General features: G+C 43.7%; 1 protein-coding gene and 1 long non-coding RNA gene across 3 annotated transcripts in view; one reads left to right on the top strand and one right to left on the bottom strand.

Annotated features, from left to right (window-relative positions):
• BLTP1 (bridge-like lipid transfer protein family member 1) overlaps positions 1 to 12980 on the top strand; it is a 399009-nt gene extending 386029 nt beyond the window's left edge. Inside the window, exons 83-87 of the mRNA XM_068280272.1 lie at positions 2966 to 3169; positions 3917 to 4111; positions 6294 to 6428; positions 9540 to 9705; positions 11858 to 12980. Of these exons, the coding sequence (XP_068136373.1) occupies positions 2966 to 3169; positions 3917 to 4111; positions 6294 to 6428; positions 9540 to 9705; positions 11858 to 12074 (917 nt within the window). The 3' untranslated portion in view covers positions 12075 to 12980. The remainder of the gene's footprint in view (positions 1 to 2965; positions 3170 to 3916; positions 4112 to 6293; positions 6429 to 9539; positions 9706 to 11857) is intronic.
• The window catches only part of LOC137571327 (uncharacterized), a 45133-nt gene continuing 31698 nt past the window's right edge, over positions 6271 to 19705 (bottom strand). The window contains exons 3-5 of one of the 2 annotated variants that reach the window (XR_011031330.1): positions 9534 to 9611; positions 6558 to 6644; positions 6271 to 6409 (exon numbers count right to left, since the gene is read on the bottom strand). This is a non-coding gene — a long non-coding RNA (uncharacterized lncRNA). The remainder of the gene's footprint in view (positions 6410 to 6557; positions 6645 to 9533; positions 9612 to 19705) is intronic. The other variant, XR_011031331.1, reaches the window with a different exon arrangement.

The raw sequence follows: 19705 nt of genomic DNA, 5'->3' as shown, positions 1-19705 counted from the left end.
CATTCCTGGATCTCCTTTTATCTCTCTGGACGCTCTTACACTGTGTCCTTCTCTAACACCAATTCCTCCCCACGCCCACTGTCTGTTGGTGTTCATCAAGGCTCTGTTCTTGGGCCACTTCTTTTCTCAGTCTACAGTCGTGGCCTGGGACAACTAATTAACTCTTTTGGCTTCCAGTATCACCTCTATGCGGATGACACCCAAATCGATCTCTCAGCTCCTGATCTGTCATCCCTACTATCTAGAGTCCCCGACTGTCTACGTGCCGCTTTTGCATTTATGTCCTCCTGCTTCCTCAAACTTAACATGAGTAAAATGGAAATTGTGATTTTTCCACCATCGCTATCTACACCCCCACCAATTGCAACCATAACGGTAGACAACACCCCAATAACCTCAACCACTAAGGCCCGCTGCTTGGGGGTTATACTTGACTCAGAGCTCTCCTTTAAACCTCACATTGCCTCATTAACCACCACCTGCTATTTCCAGCTCAAAAATATATTCCGTATCCGTCCCTTCCTCACACAAGAGGCCACCAAAATGCTTGTACATGCCTTAATCATCTCCCGCCTAGACTACTGCAACACCCTGCTCTGTGGTCTACCACAACAAAGGCTAGCACCTGTCCAATCCCTTCTAAATTCAGCGGCCCGCCTCATTCACCTCTCCACACGCTCTTCCGATGCAGCCCCACTGTGCCGTTCTCTCCACTGGTTACCCATTACCCAGAGGATCCAGTTCAAACTCCTGACTCTAACATACAAAGCCCTCCATGAGTTGTGCCCTCCATACATCTCATCACTTATCTCAAGATATTGTCCCTCCCGCAACCTCCGCTCCTCCCAAGAAATTCTCCTGGCCTCTAAGCTGATCACCTCCTTTCATGCTCGCATCCAAGACTTTACACGAGCATCATCCCTTATCTGGAACTCTCTTCCACAGCCTGTACGTCATGCTCCTAACCTGGACATCTTCAAACGCACTCTTAAAACACAACTTTTTATACAAGCTTATAACTATTCTATAGCCCTTATTTACTTATTTGACACAATGTAATCAGAGGCAAAGGGGCACTGCCTCATCCATCCTCCACCCCCTTACCTAGTGTGTCCCCCGCTACCCATTATATTGTAAGCTCGCAAAGGCAGGGTCCTCCTCCTAATATTTACTGTTTTTGTCACAACATGTGTGCTGCTTGGAACTCTGTTGTACATTTTGTTAGTGTATCTATGTTCCCCTTGTCGTCTTATTGTGCTTTGTAAAGCGCTGCGGAATATGTTGGCGCTATATAAATAAAAAATACTAATAATAATAGGCTTATCTACCTAATGAAGACATAAATGTTGGGACAAAGGTTCACTTTAATGCAATATTTGAGTTCAAAAAGTCATGCCCATGTCTTATTCCAGTTTTGTGTGACAGTGCTAGTCCATTCCAGGATAAGCAACCACTTTATCAAGACTCCTGCTTGGCTTGATGTGGTGCAGTTTGTTAACTGTCTGTGCTTTTACATGGTGACTGATGAAGGGTTGGCTTGGCCTGAAACATACTAGTTACATTGCATTAAGGCATAGACAACTCTACAATTATAAAAAGAGAGGCAGAGATCCGGACACCAGTTCAAACATGTCACCTTTCTTGTCCCCTCGCACCAAACAACATAGGTTGCAATAAAGCCTTATTTAAGCCTATTTTATTGCGACTTATGGCATTAGGCATTATGCTTGGAACTCTGTTTTACAATTTTTTAGTATATCTATGTTACCCTTGTCGTCTTATTGTGCTTTGTAAAGCGCTGCGGAATATGTTGGCGCTATATAAATAAATAATAATAATAATTAGGTGTGAGGGGACAGTAAAGGTGACGTGATTGAACTGGTACCCAGATCTCTGCCACTCTTTTTGTACTTGGAGCGCGCTATACCCGGAGGTACAGTTCATACACCATTCATCCCTCAATGGCCTGTCACACATCCAGCGCCGATCTTTTCTCTCCTTCACAATGAAAAAATGATTTAAGAACAATGTGCTAATTTGGAATACATGGTCTAATACTGCATGAGAAACTAAGGGCAACTCATTCAAGTTATCTGTATTGATAAATGATGATTTATTTTTTTCATAAGATAATTTTATTGAACTTTTTGTAAATTACAAATAGTCAATCCCGCCTCGCCACCCTCCACCCCAATATACCCCAAGGGCCCATTGTAACCAAAGCATGTATTGATAACATCCAAGGAGGTTCACAGTTATACAGACATCACACATAAAGGACCAACTAGGTCCACTCTGCATGAAGTCAAAGACCTCAGACCATGCAGTACATACAAAAATTCAGAAAATGACAGATACACATCTGACACATGCACTTTCATATCTAAATGTGGAACAACAAAGCTTTCATCATTTACCTAAATGCTCCATACCTTGTCAAATTTAGAAGGATGACCCCTAACCTGATAAGTAAGTTTGTAAAGCGGAATGTTCCGATTCACCAATGTTATGTAGTCCTCTATTGTGGGAACTCCTCTTAATTTCCACTTAAACAACAAGCATTTCCTGGCATAGAATAATGCAATTCTCATGAACAATGACTTATGTTAATTGCAAGATACATTATTAATGATACCCAACAATGAAGCTTTAAACGAGATGTCTGTATGCCTCTTCATAAGTTTAGCCAAAAATTTAGTAACCATTTCCCAATAAATGATGATTTTAGAAGCATAATACACACGTTTGAAATATCCCTATCCCTCCTAAACCCCACCCAACCCCAACACAATAACTTTGCAGCTCCCCAAGAAATGAGATAAAGGAGGTCGAGCATGTGACTGCTTCTTCAAGTGTCCAAAAAGGCAATTATGGGTGGCTGGTTGTGGTTTGGTGTGTGTTTTTTATTGCACAGAATTGAGCTTGAAATTGATATTTACAATGCATTGTCTTTTTGTTTTATAAGGCTCAAGTGAACACTCCACTTATATCGTACAAACACTGGATTTTCACCTTGGTCATAACACTATGGTTACTAAGCCTTGTGGAGCACTGGAGAGTCCTATGGCTACAATCACTAAAATAACACGGAGGAGGCATGAAAATCCACCACATGGGGTTGCCAGTGTAAAGGAATGGTTTAATTATGTCACTGCAATGCGGAATGAAGGTCAGTCTTAACTATTTGTTTCCTGTCTATTAAACTTCAATATCAACAAGTGTCCTTCACACTCCACAGGCACTTGTTTTGGGGAAATTGGGGGATCCCTTTGTCAAGACAGAAGACACTCTCTGATTGTTGCAGCGGGCAGGTGGAAGAACTTGCACAGCCTGGCATTTCAGGCTGTTCCTATGCATGCTGTCCACACACACACTATTTATCTAGGGGTATAGCAGGGGACAGAGGGGTCCACAGAGCACCTTCACCGCAAGAAAGAGGCTCTGGGAGCAGCAAGTTAGGGACAGAAAGGCTACTCAGGTGTCTCTTAGCTGTCCTTAACCTCTGATTAGGTTTGCAGTCACCAAGATAGATTGCTTCTCATTGACATATGTCATTGACCATCTAACATATGACAAAAATGGTAAAGAGTGGAATTCTCTTCAACAGCATCTAGGCCTTACATCAATAAGAAACATATGTGAGTTTTTGTAATACTCATTTGTTCAATAATGTATTGTAAATGTGATTTGTCAGTGTTGCCCCCAGCCTCCGTTTATATTCAGATTTCAGCTGTCAGAGGGAAAGGGCAACACAAACCTTGTATAAAACACATAGATCAAAACATGAAGTCCTCCTGCACAGACACCTAATGCATAACCAGGTTAGATTTGTAATGTATTTTGAGGGAGGAAATAAGACTAACTCTCAAAAAATGGAGTAATTACAAAAACTAAAGTGTGTTTAATTTGCTGACAGAATTGAATTTGCTGCGAAATGTTGATGCAAATAACACAGAGAGCAGCACAGCCGTGAAGAATGCCAGTCTACTGAGCGGCTTTCATGGAGGTTCCAGCTACAACCATGAAACGGAAACAATCTTCGCTTTACCCAGAATGCAACTTGATTTCAAATCCATACATGTGCAAGAGCCACAAGAACCTACACTGCAAGGTAAGTGTACTGTAGGATACAGCCTCTCTTTACCAAGCCTGCAGTAACTGCCATGAATGGTACCTTTCCATGTGACCTACAACAAAATGGTCACATACATAATTTTTTGGGGGGTTAGCACCCACCACATCAGACATTTTCAGTTGGAGAATCTCTGTGAAGTAACAGGTTATCCCTATGGGAGAGGTGCGCATTATCGCCTACTATGATTGTCCTATGCACATATGACTTCAGAATGCAGTCTGTCTGATTGCGTGTGGTTGAGAGGTTATAGGATGTACTTTAAATAACAACTCCAGAAAGTGCTAAAGACTGCTTGAAATTGTGAAGGTTTTTTTTTTAAAGTTTCTATAAACAGCAGGCAGTTTGAGGGTATATCTGTTTTTCACTGAAAGATCAGTGATAGATAATACATTATTAATCATGGGAATTTTGGGTTAATTTAGCATGTGTTTGTTATCAGTAGGCTTTTAAAGTGTACACCAGCTGAAACATACACGAAACATCACATAATTGCCTAGGTTTAGAGAACCCTCTGGATCATGCAGAGGCCTCCCACATCCTCCTGGCTCCCGCCGTTGCTGTGGGCGGATTCTCAGAGGAAATCCAACAAGAGTTTGTTGGATTTTTGATCGTGACTGAGTGCCTCTTCATGCAACTGTACTGCATCTGCACGAGTACGGGCGACACTGCACATTAAGCCGGAGCCACTTGTGCACGAGCAGCTTCGTGGGTACATCATAGCTGCTCTCGTGCATAAGGAGTGCAATCCAAATCTTCCAGAGGATAGGGGACAAAGAGGACATGTGAAGTCTCTGGAGGATCCAGAGGTTTCCTTCTGCCTAGGTATCTGTTTTTTTCATGGAGAATTCAGCTAGTGTTTACTTTAAATGAAACAACTGAAGTACCGCCTTGTACATACCAGCAATCACTTTCAGTCTTAATAATTATTGCTCATCCGTTAGGGTGACATTGCAGTCAATATACATACACACTGTTAAACTATAGCTGAGCAGTGTGTACTACCCAATGGAGAGAGGAGGAGGAGGGACGACAAAGCAGCACATAGCCAAGTTGCATGTGGGTGAGTGAGCACAATGCCAAGCAGCAGCAACTAAAGCTAATACAATTCTGGAATGCATAAAACAAGAATGTGATTCTAGCATACTACTCCCTCTGTACACGTCACTTGTGAGGCCACATTTGGAGTAAGGGATACAGGTTTGGGCACCACACTATAGGAATGAGATTCTAGAACAAGTACAAAGATGGACAAAGATTCCATTAATCAGAGGGATGGAAGGTCTCACTTACCAAAGGACAGTGCTGTTTGTCACCTAATTGGCCTGTTAAAGAGAACCCGAGGTGTGTTTAAAGAATGTTATCTGCATACAGAGGCTGGATCTGCCTATACAGCCCAGCCTCTGTTGCTATCCCAAACCCCCCTAAGGTCCCCCTGCACTCTGCAATCCTTCATAAATCACAGCTGTGCTGTGAGGCTGTGTTTACATCTGTAGTGTCAGTCTCAGCTGCTCCCCCGCCTCCTGCATAGCTCCGGTCACTGCCCCCGTCCCTTCCCTCCAATCAGCAGGGAGGGAAGGGATGCAGGCGGGGACTGGAGTTCTGCAGGAGGCGGGGAGAGCAGCAGACTGACACTATAGAGATAAACACAGCCAGCTCTGACAAGCTGTTTGTCAGCAGCGTGGCTGTGATTTATGAGGGATTGCAGAGTGCAGGGGGACCTTAGGGGGGTTTGGGATAGCAACAGAGGCTGGGCTGTATAGGCAGATCTAGCCTCTGTATGCAGATAATATTCTTCAAACCCACCTCGGGTTCTCTTTAACCTATTTTGCTGCAGCTCACCACTTATGAAATTGTGTTGCATGGCAGCAATGAAAGTACGGACCATGTAGCGCTACTTCTAACAGAATAGTTGCAGTTCCAACTACTGGTTAGATTGCCACTTACAATGAAGGCAGTGCATTTGATCACCATTTAGGGGCTTTATATTCTCCTCTTTTTGAAGCCTTATCTCCAGGGAAAAAAAATTATTCCCACATTTTTTAATATGGCATTGTAAAAATAGCAGGTCTTTCTACGTGGAGAACAAAAAAGTAGCTTTTTTCACACATTTTATAATTATGCCTCCGTATATTTACATCTTTTGTTCTATGTTCCACAGATGTTGACAGCAAGCCAAAGGTGGAGTGCAGTGTTGTGACCGAGTTTACAGACCACATCTGTGTCACAATGGATGCTGAACTGATTATATTTTTGCATGATCTGGTGTCTGCATACCTAAAGGAGAAAGAAAAAGGTAAAGACAATTCATTTTTTGTAATGTTTTCACAGTTTCCAGTTTATCTCTCTGCTCATTATTAAAATGACACCAGAAAAACTGTAGGACTAGGAGTAGGCTAACAGTTAGATAAATGTTAAAACAAACCTGTGTATACTTTAGGTAACTAAGTGTCCATTAACAGCAAAGCTGCAGTCTACAGCTGTCACAATTCATTTTTGCTGCCTGTCCTACCTGTTAGTACAAGCAGTGATATTATTCAGCCATTTTGTGACTTCCTATGTACTATAAACAGTTTAAAACATGAGAAAAACAACAATAATGCAATACAAGAAGATTTTAATGAAACCCTTGCGTACCGGCAATCTCTGGCCCCTTAAAGAGGAACTGTAACGACAAAACGGCCCCTGGGGGGTACTCACCTCGGGTGGGGGAAGCCTCAGGATCCTAATGAGGCTTCCCACGCCGTCCTGCGTCCCTCGGGGGTCTCGCTGTAGCCCTCCGTGCAGCGGTGACGCAATATTTACCTTCCTGGCTCCTGCGCAGGCGCTCTGATGCCTCTCGGCGCCGAAGTAGGCGGAAATACCCGATCGCCGTCGGGTCTGCTCTACTGCGCAGGCGCAAGTTTCCGGCGCCTGCGCAGTAGAGCGGACCCGACGGAGATCGGGTATTTCCGTCTATTTCCGTGCCGAAAGTCGCCACAGCGCCCCCGCTGGAGCCAGCAAAGGTAAATATTAAACTGACAGTCGGCACAGTCGCCGGCTGTTCGGAGGGCTGCGGCGAGACCCCCGTGGGACAGAGGACGGCGTGGGAAGCCTCATTAGGATCCGGAGGCTTCCCCCACCCGAGGTGAGTACCCCCCAGGGGAGGTTTTTGTTGTTACAGAGTCTCTTTAAGGGACAACTGTAGCGAGAGGTATCTGGAGGCTGCTATATTTATTTCCTTTTGAGCAATACCAGTTGCCAGGCTATCCTGCTGATCCTCTGCCTCTAATACATTTAGCCATAGACCCTTAAAGAGGAGCTGTTAGGTATAAGGTCTCAGAGAAAATAAACACATATATCAGCAGCTAAAGATTGGCTGTACTTACATTACATATGCATTTCACTGTCCACGTTTGGATTTCACAGAATTTGTATATAGTATATGCAGAGATAGATGCTCCTGACAGCTCATGGCAGGCTCCATGTTTTTCTGTCAAATGTGTCGTCATGTCCTGCCTGCTTCCTGATCACAGATAAGCTTGTACTAAATAACACAGTGTGCAGTGAATATTAATGAGCCATGTGGCTAGGAACAATAGCTGACTCCTGCAGTGTAGTCTGCCCGAGATTTATCAGTGCTACGCGATTACAAGCTGCTGTAACGTCTCATTAGCAGCCGAGGGGAGAGCCCCAGAATGCTTTGCAGTATGGTATGCGGCTTGCGTCTTCTTAAGAATAACAGACTTGCTGATAAGCACACATCAAAGGTAACTGAGATTTTTATCTTCACTAATTGCTTTTGGGCTTCCTTCTAAACTGTTTAACACAGGAGAATAGAGGTTTAAATTAGCTTCTGCAGCCTGACAGTTACTCTTTAACAAGCATGCAGCAGATCCGGTGTTTCTTTTTTTGTTTGTTTGTTTTTCAACAAAACTTAGTTTATTGAGGTCACAAAATATACAATGTACAATATATACAATTCAGGGCATCAAACAGGGCTTCAAGATAATAACATACAATACATTTTCATGCACATAATCAGATACAGAATTTCAAGTATTAATGTTTGAACTTCCAGATACACCAATATTAGCCAAAATCTGATCTCTTACAAGGTCAGGATCAACATAATCCTGTGCTGCTAGCCATCTGCACCAAATCTTTTGGAATTTATCAGGGGATCCCCAAGGTGCATATATAACCTTCTCAAGTTTTAAAGAGGCATTAAGTTGTAAAATCTTTATTGACTTTATAGTCAGAGCTGACAAGATTAGCTGCATGCTTGTTTCTGGTGTGCTTGAGACGCTCCTGAAGTCGAATAGACCAGTATGGCTGCCAGGCAACTGGTATTGTTTAAAAAGAAATAAATATGGCAGCCTCCACATTCCTCTTGCTACAGTTGACCTTTAAGGACCAGAGACTGCTGGTACCACAAGACCGCACTTACCGACGAATCGCTGCACATAACCACCGCTCTCCCATCACCGCAGGCCCCTCTCTCCCGTCACTAGGATGGCAGAGCTCTGTGAGTCGGTCAGGAGCCGCTTGCATCGGCTCATGATCCTGTCCATCAATGTGAGCCAATGTGATTGGCTCACAGTGATCACGCGGTCAGGAGCCAATGAAAGTGGCTCCTGACCTGCTCACAGAGCTCTGCCATCATAGCGATGGCGTCGCGAGTGAACGTGGCAGATTCAGAGCAGCAAGATCGGCGGGAAGGTGAAATCTACGTCCTGTCAGAGTACGTAGATTTCCATTATTTTAGTAATATGGTTCATGTTTTACACATTGTATGTTTGCATGTGCATGTAGTTAAAGAAATGGGTTTGCCAGGAATCACACAGTATGGTTTCAACATTTTTGCAAATTGGCTGCTGAAAAAGCAGTCTGTTGCCTAGCGATGAACAAGGAGACTATATGCATATACAGTAACCTCTGTTCACTTTAGTGGAGTCGATCACAGTGCCCGGTGTACAGAAAGCAACAGGAGCATGCAGTTTACTACACGTTGCAGCCAGTTTTCACGCCCAGAACCTCATTTTCCAGTCTCTTTAGCTTAATAAATCAGGCTATTTACTAGCTATTATTGGGTTTTTCATAGTAAAAATTAATCCATGCATACATATAATATTGACGTTTTATTTTGATGGACCAAAACGTCCATCACTGCAAATTCTTTATACCTTGGAATGTTAACATTCAGTTCCTGAGCTAGTATATTTGTATATCCCAATTTGTTTTAGTTTTTTTTACTATTCATTTAAAAATATTTCATTAGGATATGATAGAAGCATGCTTCCAGATGTATACAGTATTGCATTTTATATCACTGTTTTGGCTATACGTTCTCAGCTTGTGTAGTATTCTTGATTTGTCATATGGCCACAACTCATTTATGAAGTAATTGTATGCTCTGTACCTGCAGTCATTTTCCCACCTCGAATTTTCACAACCCGCCCAGGGCAGAAGAGTCCTGTGATCCAGATTGATGATGGTTCTTCAGAGAAGGAAAAGGAAGAAAACACTAATTACACTTACGTGGACTGGAGGGAATTCATGTGCAATACTTGGCATCTGGAACCCACACTAAGGTTTTTATATACTCTTCCAAATACATTGTTTTTAGCCATCCATATAACACAATACCAAACACAGAAATAGTCATAAAATTCTTGGAATTACAATACGGATGAAGTGCCTCGTCAACAGGTTAGGTAATGAAGGCATCTCCCCAACAGGGACAGTGATAAATTAATTATTCTCCACTCTGCCAAAAAATATCTCTAGGACGTTCACTTATAATAGGTTTTAATGCACATAGCATATTATGGGGATTGAAAGTAAACTAAAGCAAGCACCATGCATCATCAGGTCCTGCCTGGTTTTCTTTGACTGGTTACAATGTCCCTAATATTTATTTCAATGGGGGTAAGAGGCGCCCAGAGGTGTATAAAATGAAGTTTAAAATAGCAAAAATAAGAGGTGGCTTACCTCAATAATCGTAGTGCCTAAACTTAGCAAATGTAAGGAGTGCTTGAGCACTGAGCTCCTTACATTTGCTAATTTTAGGCACTACAGTTAGCTTGAGAAAGTGGGCCGCAAAATGAGTTGTCAACCTCCTCTTATTTTTGTTATTTTAGTTGTTTTTAACTTAATTTTATATACCTCTGGGTGCTTCTTACCCCCTGTTGTGCTTTGCACCCTCCTTTGGAGGCATGCTATTGGTTCTGTGCCTCTGCCACACCTAGTGCCAGTTATGTTTTTCCCAAGAGAGCATCCACGTCCAGGATTCTCTGGACACCCAAATGGAGTTGGGTCTGTGCATCTCCACCTGCATCAAGTCGTTGGTTTTCCCTTATGCAACCTACCTTTGTCAGTACCTTATTTCTTAACTGTACTTTGCCCCATATTGTGCTATTTGGGCTCCCGTTGTCCCCTGCTTTCTTTTCAAGGTGTCAAGTCACCCACCCTCCTATTATTTATTCCCTGTATTTAGATAGCGCCGTGTTATGGTAACCTTCAACATCCCCCAATCCCATGCCAATCTTTAACACCTAAGGACACACACACACACACACACACACACACACACACACACACACACACACACACACACACACTCTCTCTCTCTCCTAACACTAACAGAGTATGCTCACATGGGGGGGGGGGGGGCACGTTGCTTTATTTACCTAGACCCCTATCAGTTAAAAATGCAGAGGGATCCTTTTTTAAATTATGGAATTACAAGTGGGTAAGACATGCCATACCCCCCACCGGACCTTTTCTTTCTCTTACAATTTTCTACCCAGGGATATATTATATCACCATTGTTTACTTATAAATAGGCTTGAAATGACCAGTGAATATGCATTACAAGAATCAGTAATTAGCATGGCCTGTCCAAATTCCCTGGTTATAAAATGTCTTGAGATGTGTAATACCTCCATTTAATGAGAGTGGAACTTATGAGATTCTTGTATACTTCAGATGTTTGCCCTCAGAATCTCATGTGACAAATGTGCAGACTTTTCTAATCCAGCATTGGTCTCTGAGGAAGCAGGATTCCCGGGAAATGGCTGTAAGGCCGGTGTTTTTCGCTTTGGTATGCCTGTGTTGCATTTTTCGCACTAAACCCAAATTGCATCTACAGTTGCTAACATTCATTCCTTTGTTCTTTTCTTGAAGGTGTGCCATAATACTCTGACCACTTACGTCTGCACTGTAAAATCTTACTAGATTTTTAATTTCCTTTTCATTACAATACAATTAAAAAATAAGAAAGGCCACTTACATTGGCGCTGTGTTATTAGTTCATTTTCTATAACTGCAATACAAGTCCACTTTAATCTTTCGTGGAGCATAAGGCTCTGGCCCCTTTAGGACCAGGGCCTTTTTTCCTCTTCTCGGTTGTGATCACTGTGATTGGCCTGTAGTGATCACAGAGTCAGGAGCCTTCTGACTGGCATATGAAGGCTCAGCTGTCATTAGACTGTTGAGTGCATTGGTGGTGGGAGAACGGAAGCAGTTAACCAAAGAGCAGTAAAAAAACATAAAATTGAAAATGGGTCTTCCAGAGATTGCGGAATACTATGGTGGTCAGAGTGCAGTAAATATAGCTCATGGATGGATGGTACTGGTTTGGTAAACATGGGCACTTGAATGTTTAAGAGTTTAATTTGCCGTTTTTATGCATGTGTGTGTGTCTATGTATGTAATATGTTCTTTCACATCCCTTCTTCTTAGGCTAATATCATGGACAGGGAGAAAGATTGATCCAGTTGGTGTAGATTACATACTTCAGAAACTGGGATTCCACCATGCCAGAACCACTATTCCAAAATGGCTGCAGCGTGGAGTAATGGATCCACTGGACAAGGTTCTCTCAGTTCTGATCAAAAAGCTGGGGTCCGCTTTACAGGACGAGAAAGAAAAGAAAGGAAAGGACAAAGAGGAGCACTGAACATACACAGAAAGGAGAACAAAGTGTCGGTGATCAAAATAAACATGTTACATGTGTTTTTAGTGTACAGAAGGACATTTTAACAAATGCATTTGGACAAGGTTTTTTTTTAAGTTTTACTAATGTAAACTCTCATCCCTGGGAGCAGTCTTAGCTACATTTCTATTTCAGTGAACACTTCCATGGCTTTTTTGCTGTGATTTGACATGCTATTGCAATATTTGTATTTCTGTGAATGGATCTCTTTTTCACAAGGGTGGCATTGCAGCCTGAAGCAGACCTCTGTTGTAGTTCTCCTGCACTGGGTACATCTCAACACAAATAAAACTCAGGGATGAGAGGGGTCAATGAATTCCGTTGTGAATGTAACTGTTTACTGTAGTGCATGCTGCTGTTCCGTATTGGAGAAAGCACTGCATGCTTCTGTATATTTTGGACTAAAAATAGGGGGTCAACACTGTAAATTTATGGGATTTGTGTCATTACTTTTATTACGTGCAATATTATTTTCTGTAACTGCAGAATTTTAACTGTGAAAATTCTTTGATTTTTTTTCTCATTGGGCATAAAAATAAAATTGTTGACAATGTGAAACTAGCTAACATTTTTCTAATTGATATGGGTCATTTTGTATGCTATAATATTGTTTATAGTTCCAATACATTCCTAGCAGTTTACGTGCAGAGATTGTGTGGCTATTGTTAACTGCGCTATTGTTCCTTCTATCTCTAAACACTATTCATTAATAAAATAGCACATAAAGAAGAAAGCTTTTGTAACCTAGATTAGTCTTGTTTGAATGGGTTTTCCATGAGAGTTAGTCTCCCTGCTTATTTCCATTCCTGACAGAAAGCGTTAATGCTCCAACAAGGGTACATACAGTAATAAAAGTTCTATTTTTGATAAGGTGGTGATGATTTAGAATTATTGACAATTTTTATTGCTGTCCTCTACACCAGGGGTCCCCAACCTTTTACGGCCCGGGGACCACTTACTGACCAATTTTTTCTCCAGGGCCCGGGGGGTCGCGGGTTATTGCGCGCGCGACCTAGTGGACAGTGTCGTGCGCAGCGGGTTACGGGGGGAGGGGTTAGGGTGCGGCGGCATAGCTGGCATAGTTGCCCCAGTATGGCTAGTATAGTGCCCCAGTATAGCTAGTATTGTGACCAGTATAGCTAGTATAGTCCCAGTATGGGTAGGTAGTGCCCTAGTATAGTGCCCAGTATAGCTAATATAGTGTCCAGTATGGGTAGGTAGTGCCCCAGTATAGCTAGTAAAGTGCCCAGTATAGTGCCCCAGTATGGCTAGTAAAGTGCCCAGCATGGCTAGGCTAGTATAGTTACCCCAGTATGGCTAGTATAGTGCCCAGCATGGCTAGTATAGTGCCCAGCATGGCTAGTATAGTGCCCAGCATGGCTAGTATAGTGCCCAGTATGCGTAGGTGGTGCCCCCGCAGCCGCCGCTTCTGTTACCTTATGAGCGGGCGGCCGCTTCCGGATTCCCCCAGGCGCCGCTCTCCTTCATGCAGTACTATCTCCTATAACAGCAGCGTGTCTTGCGTCTGCTGTAAGGAGGGAAGGAGGCGGGGCAATGGCTTCCTGTAGCGACGATATGCATCGCCGCTACCATGGGAAACGCTGCCCCGCTTCCTTCCCTCCTTACAGCAGACGCAAGACTGTTATAGGAGGAGATAGTACTGCATGAAGGAGAGTGGCGCCTGGGGGAATCTATAAGGTAACAGAAGCGGTGGCCACGGGGGGAGGGGGGGCTGGGGTTAGGGGCGAGATGACAGACCCGCCGCGGCCCAGCTGGAAGCTGCCAACGGACCGGTGGTTGGGGACCCCTGCTCTACACAGCGGTGATACAGACCTGAGAGGTTCTAACTTTTCCCCACTGTATTCAAAATGTAAAATAGAGGGACATTTTGGCTATATTTCATGTAGTGTAGTGATCTGTTAAGTAGTTCACTAGGTGCTGTATGATAGATGCACCTATTGTAAATCGTTTTCCGTACTTCAATCATCATAACGTGCAAGTCCTAACGGTTTCTGTTGTCTAGATGCCTGTGTTGGGGTATTATCAACCTAACTGAAAAAAATAAACAGGAAGTCCTTGGATATCTGCCTCCTACATACCTTTCATGCATATGTTAACACTCTTTCCCAATAACTTATAATTGAGCAATTCCATAGACAATGAACCATATGTGTATCTACTTTTCTGTATTTTGGACATGCCCCGTATAGCCCTCTGGATTATTTTTTTACCTGATGTTAAAGGCATATTTAGCATGGTATAACATCATAAGATGGGAGCCTCTCCAGGTTTCACTTACCACCTGCTGTCGCACCATATTATTACGCTCTAGTATCTTCTCTCCTATATCTGGACAGGCAAAATAGCTTTCCCACCTTCGCATATTATGTATCGCCAGTTCTTTTGCCTTTAGTGTAAAAGTTCCCTCTGTACGTCTGAAAAGGATTTCTTTGACCCCCAAGGCTGCAAAAAAAAAAGTGTCCAAAAGCGAGGGCCTTGCGATACTGGAAATACCCTTGAGTAAACCTTTCCCAAAGATTTAGTCTGTACTAGGGCAAAATAATGAATGGCCAGTATACCATATGCCGCCCTAAGCTCGTTCAATGTTCGCCATTTATGACAACCCAAATCTAGCAAATTACCTAATTTACAAATGCCCTTGTCTTCCCACTTCATAAACGTAGCATGCAGCCAGGAATGGGCAAAGCCCGGGTGTCCTCTCAATTGCACATATTTAGAGATTCTCCATGGGAGTGAGAACAATTTCCCTACCTCCCGCCAAGTTACTATGGTGTGCTATGATGTCATTTTAAAGATTTTGCAATTCAAAAATGCTGAAACCAAAAGATCAGCATGATAGCAACTGGCATTAATAAATAGAAAAATAAATCACATGTTTTATATCCCTTTCATTGCATATTTCCTCTATCAAACAGAAATAACCCCTCTCCTGGGTGCTACTGGGATCCCAATAGATTAGGGGCACCTCTTGACACTAATAGAGGGAGAATTGTGTGCCTGAGTGTGGTTATGGCCAAATCATGTATGTGAACCACCAGGAAGTAGAAAACCAATAGCACCCTCACCCTCCAGCAAAACTGTATATGAAGCCCCCATTCTTGGATGAAAAAACCTAGGTCTTAAAGGATACCAGAGGTGACATGTGGCATGATGAGATAGACATGTGTATGTACAGTGCCTAGCACACAAATAACTATGCTGTGTTCCTTTTTTTTCTTTCTCTGCCTGAAAGAGTTAAATATCTGGTATGTAAGTGGCTGACCCAGTCCTGACTCGGACAGGAAGTGACTACAGTGTGAACCTCACTGATAAGAAATTGCTCTTTTTACCACTTCCTTGCTCTCAGAAGCCATTTTCTGCTAGGAAAGTGTTTTATAGTTGGAATTTCTTATCAGTGAGCGAAAATAGAGAAAACTAAAAGGTGTAGGGTGACGATTTAGGGGTCGTCAGAAAGAGGAGAAAGAGAGCTTTAAAATGATATCCATCTTTCCATAGTTATATTGTATTACACAGGGCGACTTTTTCTCAGTCAGCAGCTCCATTCAGCAGAAAAAGTCGCCCTACGCCTTTTAGTTTTCTCTATTTTCGCGATTGAAATCGCGGCCGCAGCAATTTCAATCGTGAAAATAGCGAAAACTAAAAGGCGAATGGTGGTGGTTTATATATCATTGGAGAGAGGAGAAAGAGAGCTTTAAAGGGAAGGTTCAGGGAGGGTGGGTAAAAAATCAAAATCAATTTCCACTTACCTGGGGCTTCCTCCAGCCCGTGGCAGGCAGGAGGTGCCCTCGCCGCCGCTCCGCAGGCTCCCGGTGGTTTCCGGTGGCGCGCCCGACCTGGCCAGGCCGGCTGCCAGGTCGGGCTCTTCTGCGCTCCAAGGCCCGGAACTTCTGCGTCCCACGCCGGCGCGCTGACGTCATCGGACGTCCTCCGGGCTCTACTGCGCAGGCGCAGTAGTTCTGCGCCTGCGCAGTAGAGCCCGGAGGACGTCCGATGACGTCAGCGCGCCGGCGTGGGACGCAGAAGTTCCGGGCCTTGGAGCGCAGAAGAGCCCGACCTGGCAGCCGGCCTGGCCAGGTCGGGCGCGCCACCGGAGATCACCGGGAGCCTGCGGAGCGGCGGCGAGGGCACCTCCTGCCTGCCACGGGCTGGAGGAAGCCCCAGGTAAGTGGAAATTGATTTTGATTTTTTACCCACCCTCCCTGAACCTTCCCTTTAAAGAGAATCTGTATTGTTAAAATCGTACAAAAGTAAACATACCAGTGCGTTAGGGGACATCTCCTATTACCCTCTTTCACAATTTCGCCGCTCCCCGCCGCATTAAAAGTGGTTAAAAACAGTTTGAAAAAGTTTGTTTATAAACAAACAAAATGGCCACCAAAGCAGGAAGTAGGTTGATGTACAGTATGTCCACACATAGAAAATACATCCATACACAAGCAGGCTGTGTATGGATTCCTTTTGAATCTCAAGAGATCATTTGTGTGTTTCTTTCCCCCTGCATCTCTCATCCACTGAAGTTTCAGGCTGCTCTTTTCTGCCTGCAAACAGCTTTGCCCTTGTCTGTAATTCTTCAGTATGTGAAAGCCCAGCCAGCTCAGAGGACGATTTATCCAGCTTGTAAAAGATAAGAGAGAAGCTGCTCTAATCTAAATAATACACAGGCAGTGTGCATAGAGTGGCCTGGAAGGGGGAGTTCATATCAGAACCACAACACTAAAAAAAACTTGGCAGCCTTCCAGACACAGGCCGACAAGTCTGACAGGGGAAAGATACATTGATTTATTACAGAGACTGTCATAGTAGAAAGTGCTGCAGTAAGCCAGAACAGATTAGAATAGCTTTTGGAACTTGTAGGATGATAAAAAACAGGATGCAATTTTTGTTACGGAGTCTCTTTAAAATGAAATGCATCTTTCCATAGTTTCTGCACTGCTCGGAGTCCCTTTAAATAATTATGTAGCGTGCCCCCTAAAATGTATACATGGGCATAATGTCCTACTGAACAACATAATTAAGCAACATCTCCCCCAAAAATATCAGGCAGTATGTTCCCCAAACAACCTGATTAGGCAAATTGTCTCCCAAACAAAATAATCAGGCAACATGTTCTCCAAAGCATCTTAATTAAAGGGAACCTTAACTGAGAGGGATATGGATGTTTCCTTTTAAACAATACTAGTTGCTTGGCAGTCCTGCTGATCTCTTTAGCTGTAGTAGTGGCTAAATCGCACACCTGAAACAAGCAAAGAGCTAATCCAGTCTGACTTCAGTCAGAGCACCTGATCTGCATGCTTGTTGAGGGGCTGTGGCTAAAAGTAATAGAGACACAGGATCAGCAGGAGAGTCGTGCAACTGGTATTATTTTAAAAGGAAAAATACATATAGTTCTCAGTTTAGGTTCCCTTTAAGGTCTGTCCTCTCCATATAATACAATAATGCAGTGTTCCCCTGCAAAAAAAGAGGATACTCTTAAATCCCTCCCAAAAAAATTAAAGCAGGGGTCAAGACACTGCAACCAGTTTACTATCGGTATAAGTTGTTAATCTAGAGGGAAGCTCTTCTGAAGTATACTGTTCAGATCTTCTGCAAGCAAGAATCATGGTCAGCCTGGTTAACCACTTGAGGACCCACCCTTTACCCCCCCTTAAGGACCAGCGCTGGTTTAGGTGATCTGTGCTGGGTGGGCTGTGCAGCCCCCAGCACAGATCAAAGGGCACTCAGAGCGATCAGATCGCCCCCCTTTTTTCCCCACTAGGGGGATGATGTGCAGGGGGGGTCTGATCGCTCCTCCTGGCTGGCATTTTGCGGGGGGGGGGGCACCTCAAAGCCCCCCTCCGCGGCGAAATCCTCCCCCTCCCTCTCCTACCTGCTCCCCCGGGAGATCTGGGCTGCACAGGACGCTATCCGTCCTGTGCAGCCAGTGACAGGACGTCCCCTGTCACATGGAGGCGATCCCCGGCCGCTGATTGGCCGGGGATCGCCGATCTGCCTTACGGCGCTGCTGCGCAGCAGCGCCGTACAAATGTAAACAAAGCGGATTATTTCCGCTTGTGTTTACATCTAGCCTGCGAGCCGCCATCGGCGGCCCGCAGGCTATTCACGGAGCCCCCCGCCGTGAATTGACAGGAAGCAGCCGCTCGTACGAGCGGCTGCTTCCTGATTAATTAGGCTGCAGCTGGCGACGCAGTACTGCGTCGCTGGTCCTGCAGCTGCCACTTTGCCGACGCACGTTATGAGTGTGCGGTCGGCAAGTGGTTAAGTAAGGACAATTATAGAGCAGTTGGTTTTATTGAAGGCAATGCTCTGATTTCTGTGATTGGGCTTAAAGAGACACTGAAGCGAAAAAAAAACTATGATATTATGATTTGTATGTGTAGTACAGCTAAGAAATAAAACATTAAGATCAGACACATCAGTCTAATTGTTTCCAGTACAGGAAGAGTTAAGAAACTCCAGTTATCTCTATACAAAAAAGCCATTATCTCTACAACTTTCAAAGTCCTGGAGAGAGCTGTTATCTGACTTTTATTATCTCAACTGTTAGTTAAATATTTACTTTTCCTCTGGCAGAGGAGAAGTCATTAGTTCACAGACTGCTCTGAAAGAATCATTTTGAATGCTGTGTGTTGTGTAATCTGCACATATTAGAGAATGATGCAATGTTAGAAAAAACACTATATACCTGAAAATAAAAATATGAGAATATCTTCTTTGCTGCTAATCTTCTAGTAATTATTCATAGTACACAACCAATTCATTATATCATATATTTTTGTTCGCTTCAGTGTCTCTTTAAAGGTAACCTGAAGTGAGTAAAATTATTTAAAATAAACACATGACGTAGCTGCAAATGAATATTACATACTAACTTCACCATCAGTTCCTCTCAGAAGCTCACCATTTTCTTCTTACAGTGATCCCTTCCAGTTCTGACAAGATTGCCAGAACTGAAATATACCAGTTGTTGCCAGTTATAGATCAGCAGCTGTCAGTTACAACTGAATGTGCAAGGTAATGTCCATGTTTCCCTATGGCCCAAGTGATATTACAGTTTAACAGTATGCTGACCAGGAAGCTGTTATGGGGTAATGGCCATTTTTAAAATGGAGGACGGATAATTCCATTGATCACAGTGGAGAAATGGGACGCAGGAGAGGAGAAAAAGATTGAGGAGTAGACTACACAGAAGGTAAGTATGACCTGTGTATGGTTATATTGACTTTTTATTTTCAGTTCAGGTTCTCTTTAACCACTTGCCGACCGCCCACTACCAATAGGCGGCGGCAAAGTGGCACCCCCAGGACCGCATAACGCCGATCGGCGACGGCACCTGGGGGACTAATTAGCTGGGGATCGCGCGCAGGGATGCGGCATTAGGTTCCGCCCACCCGCCGGCCATTTAGCAGCGCCGGCGGGTTGTAAACACCACGATCTCGCCCTGCAAAAGTGTATAATACATTTTGTAATGTATACAAAGTGTATTATACAGGCTGCCTCCTCCCCTGGTGGTCCCAGTGATCGAGGGACCACCAGGGGAGGAGGCAGCTGTTTATGTAATCACACACACACACTGA

Source organism: Hyperolius riggenbachi, chromosome 1 (assembly GCF_040937935.1).
Source record: "Hyperolius riggenbachi isolate aHypRig1 chromosome 1, aHypRig1.pri, whole genome shotgun sequence".
NCBI classification, from domain to species: Eukaryota; Metazoa; Chordata; class Amphibia; order Anura; family Hyperoliidae; genus Hyperolius; species Hyperolius riggenbachi.
The sequence above is the reverse complement of the archived record's forward strand: the minus strand, read 5'-3'. Positions and strand labels throughout refer to the sequence as shown.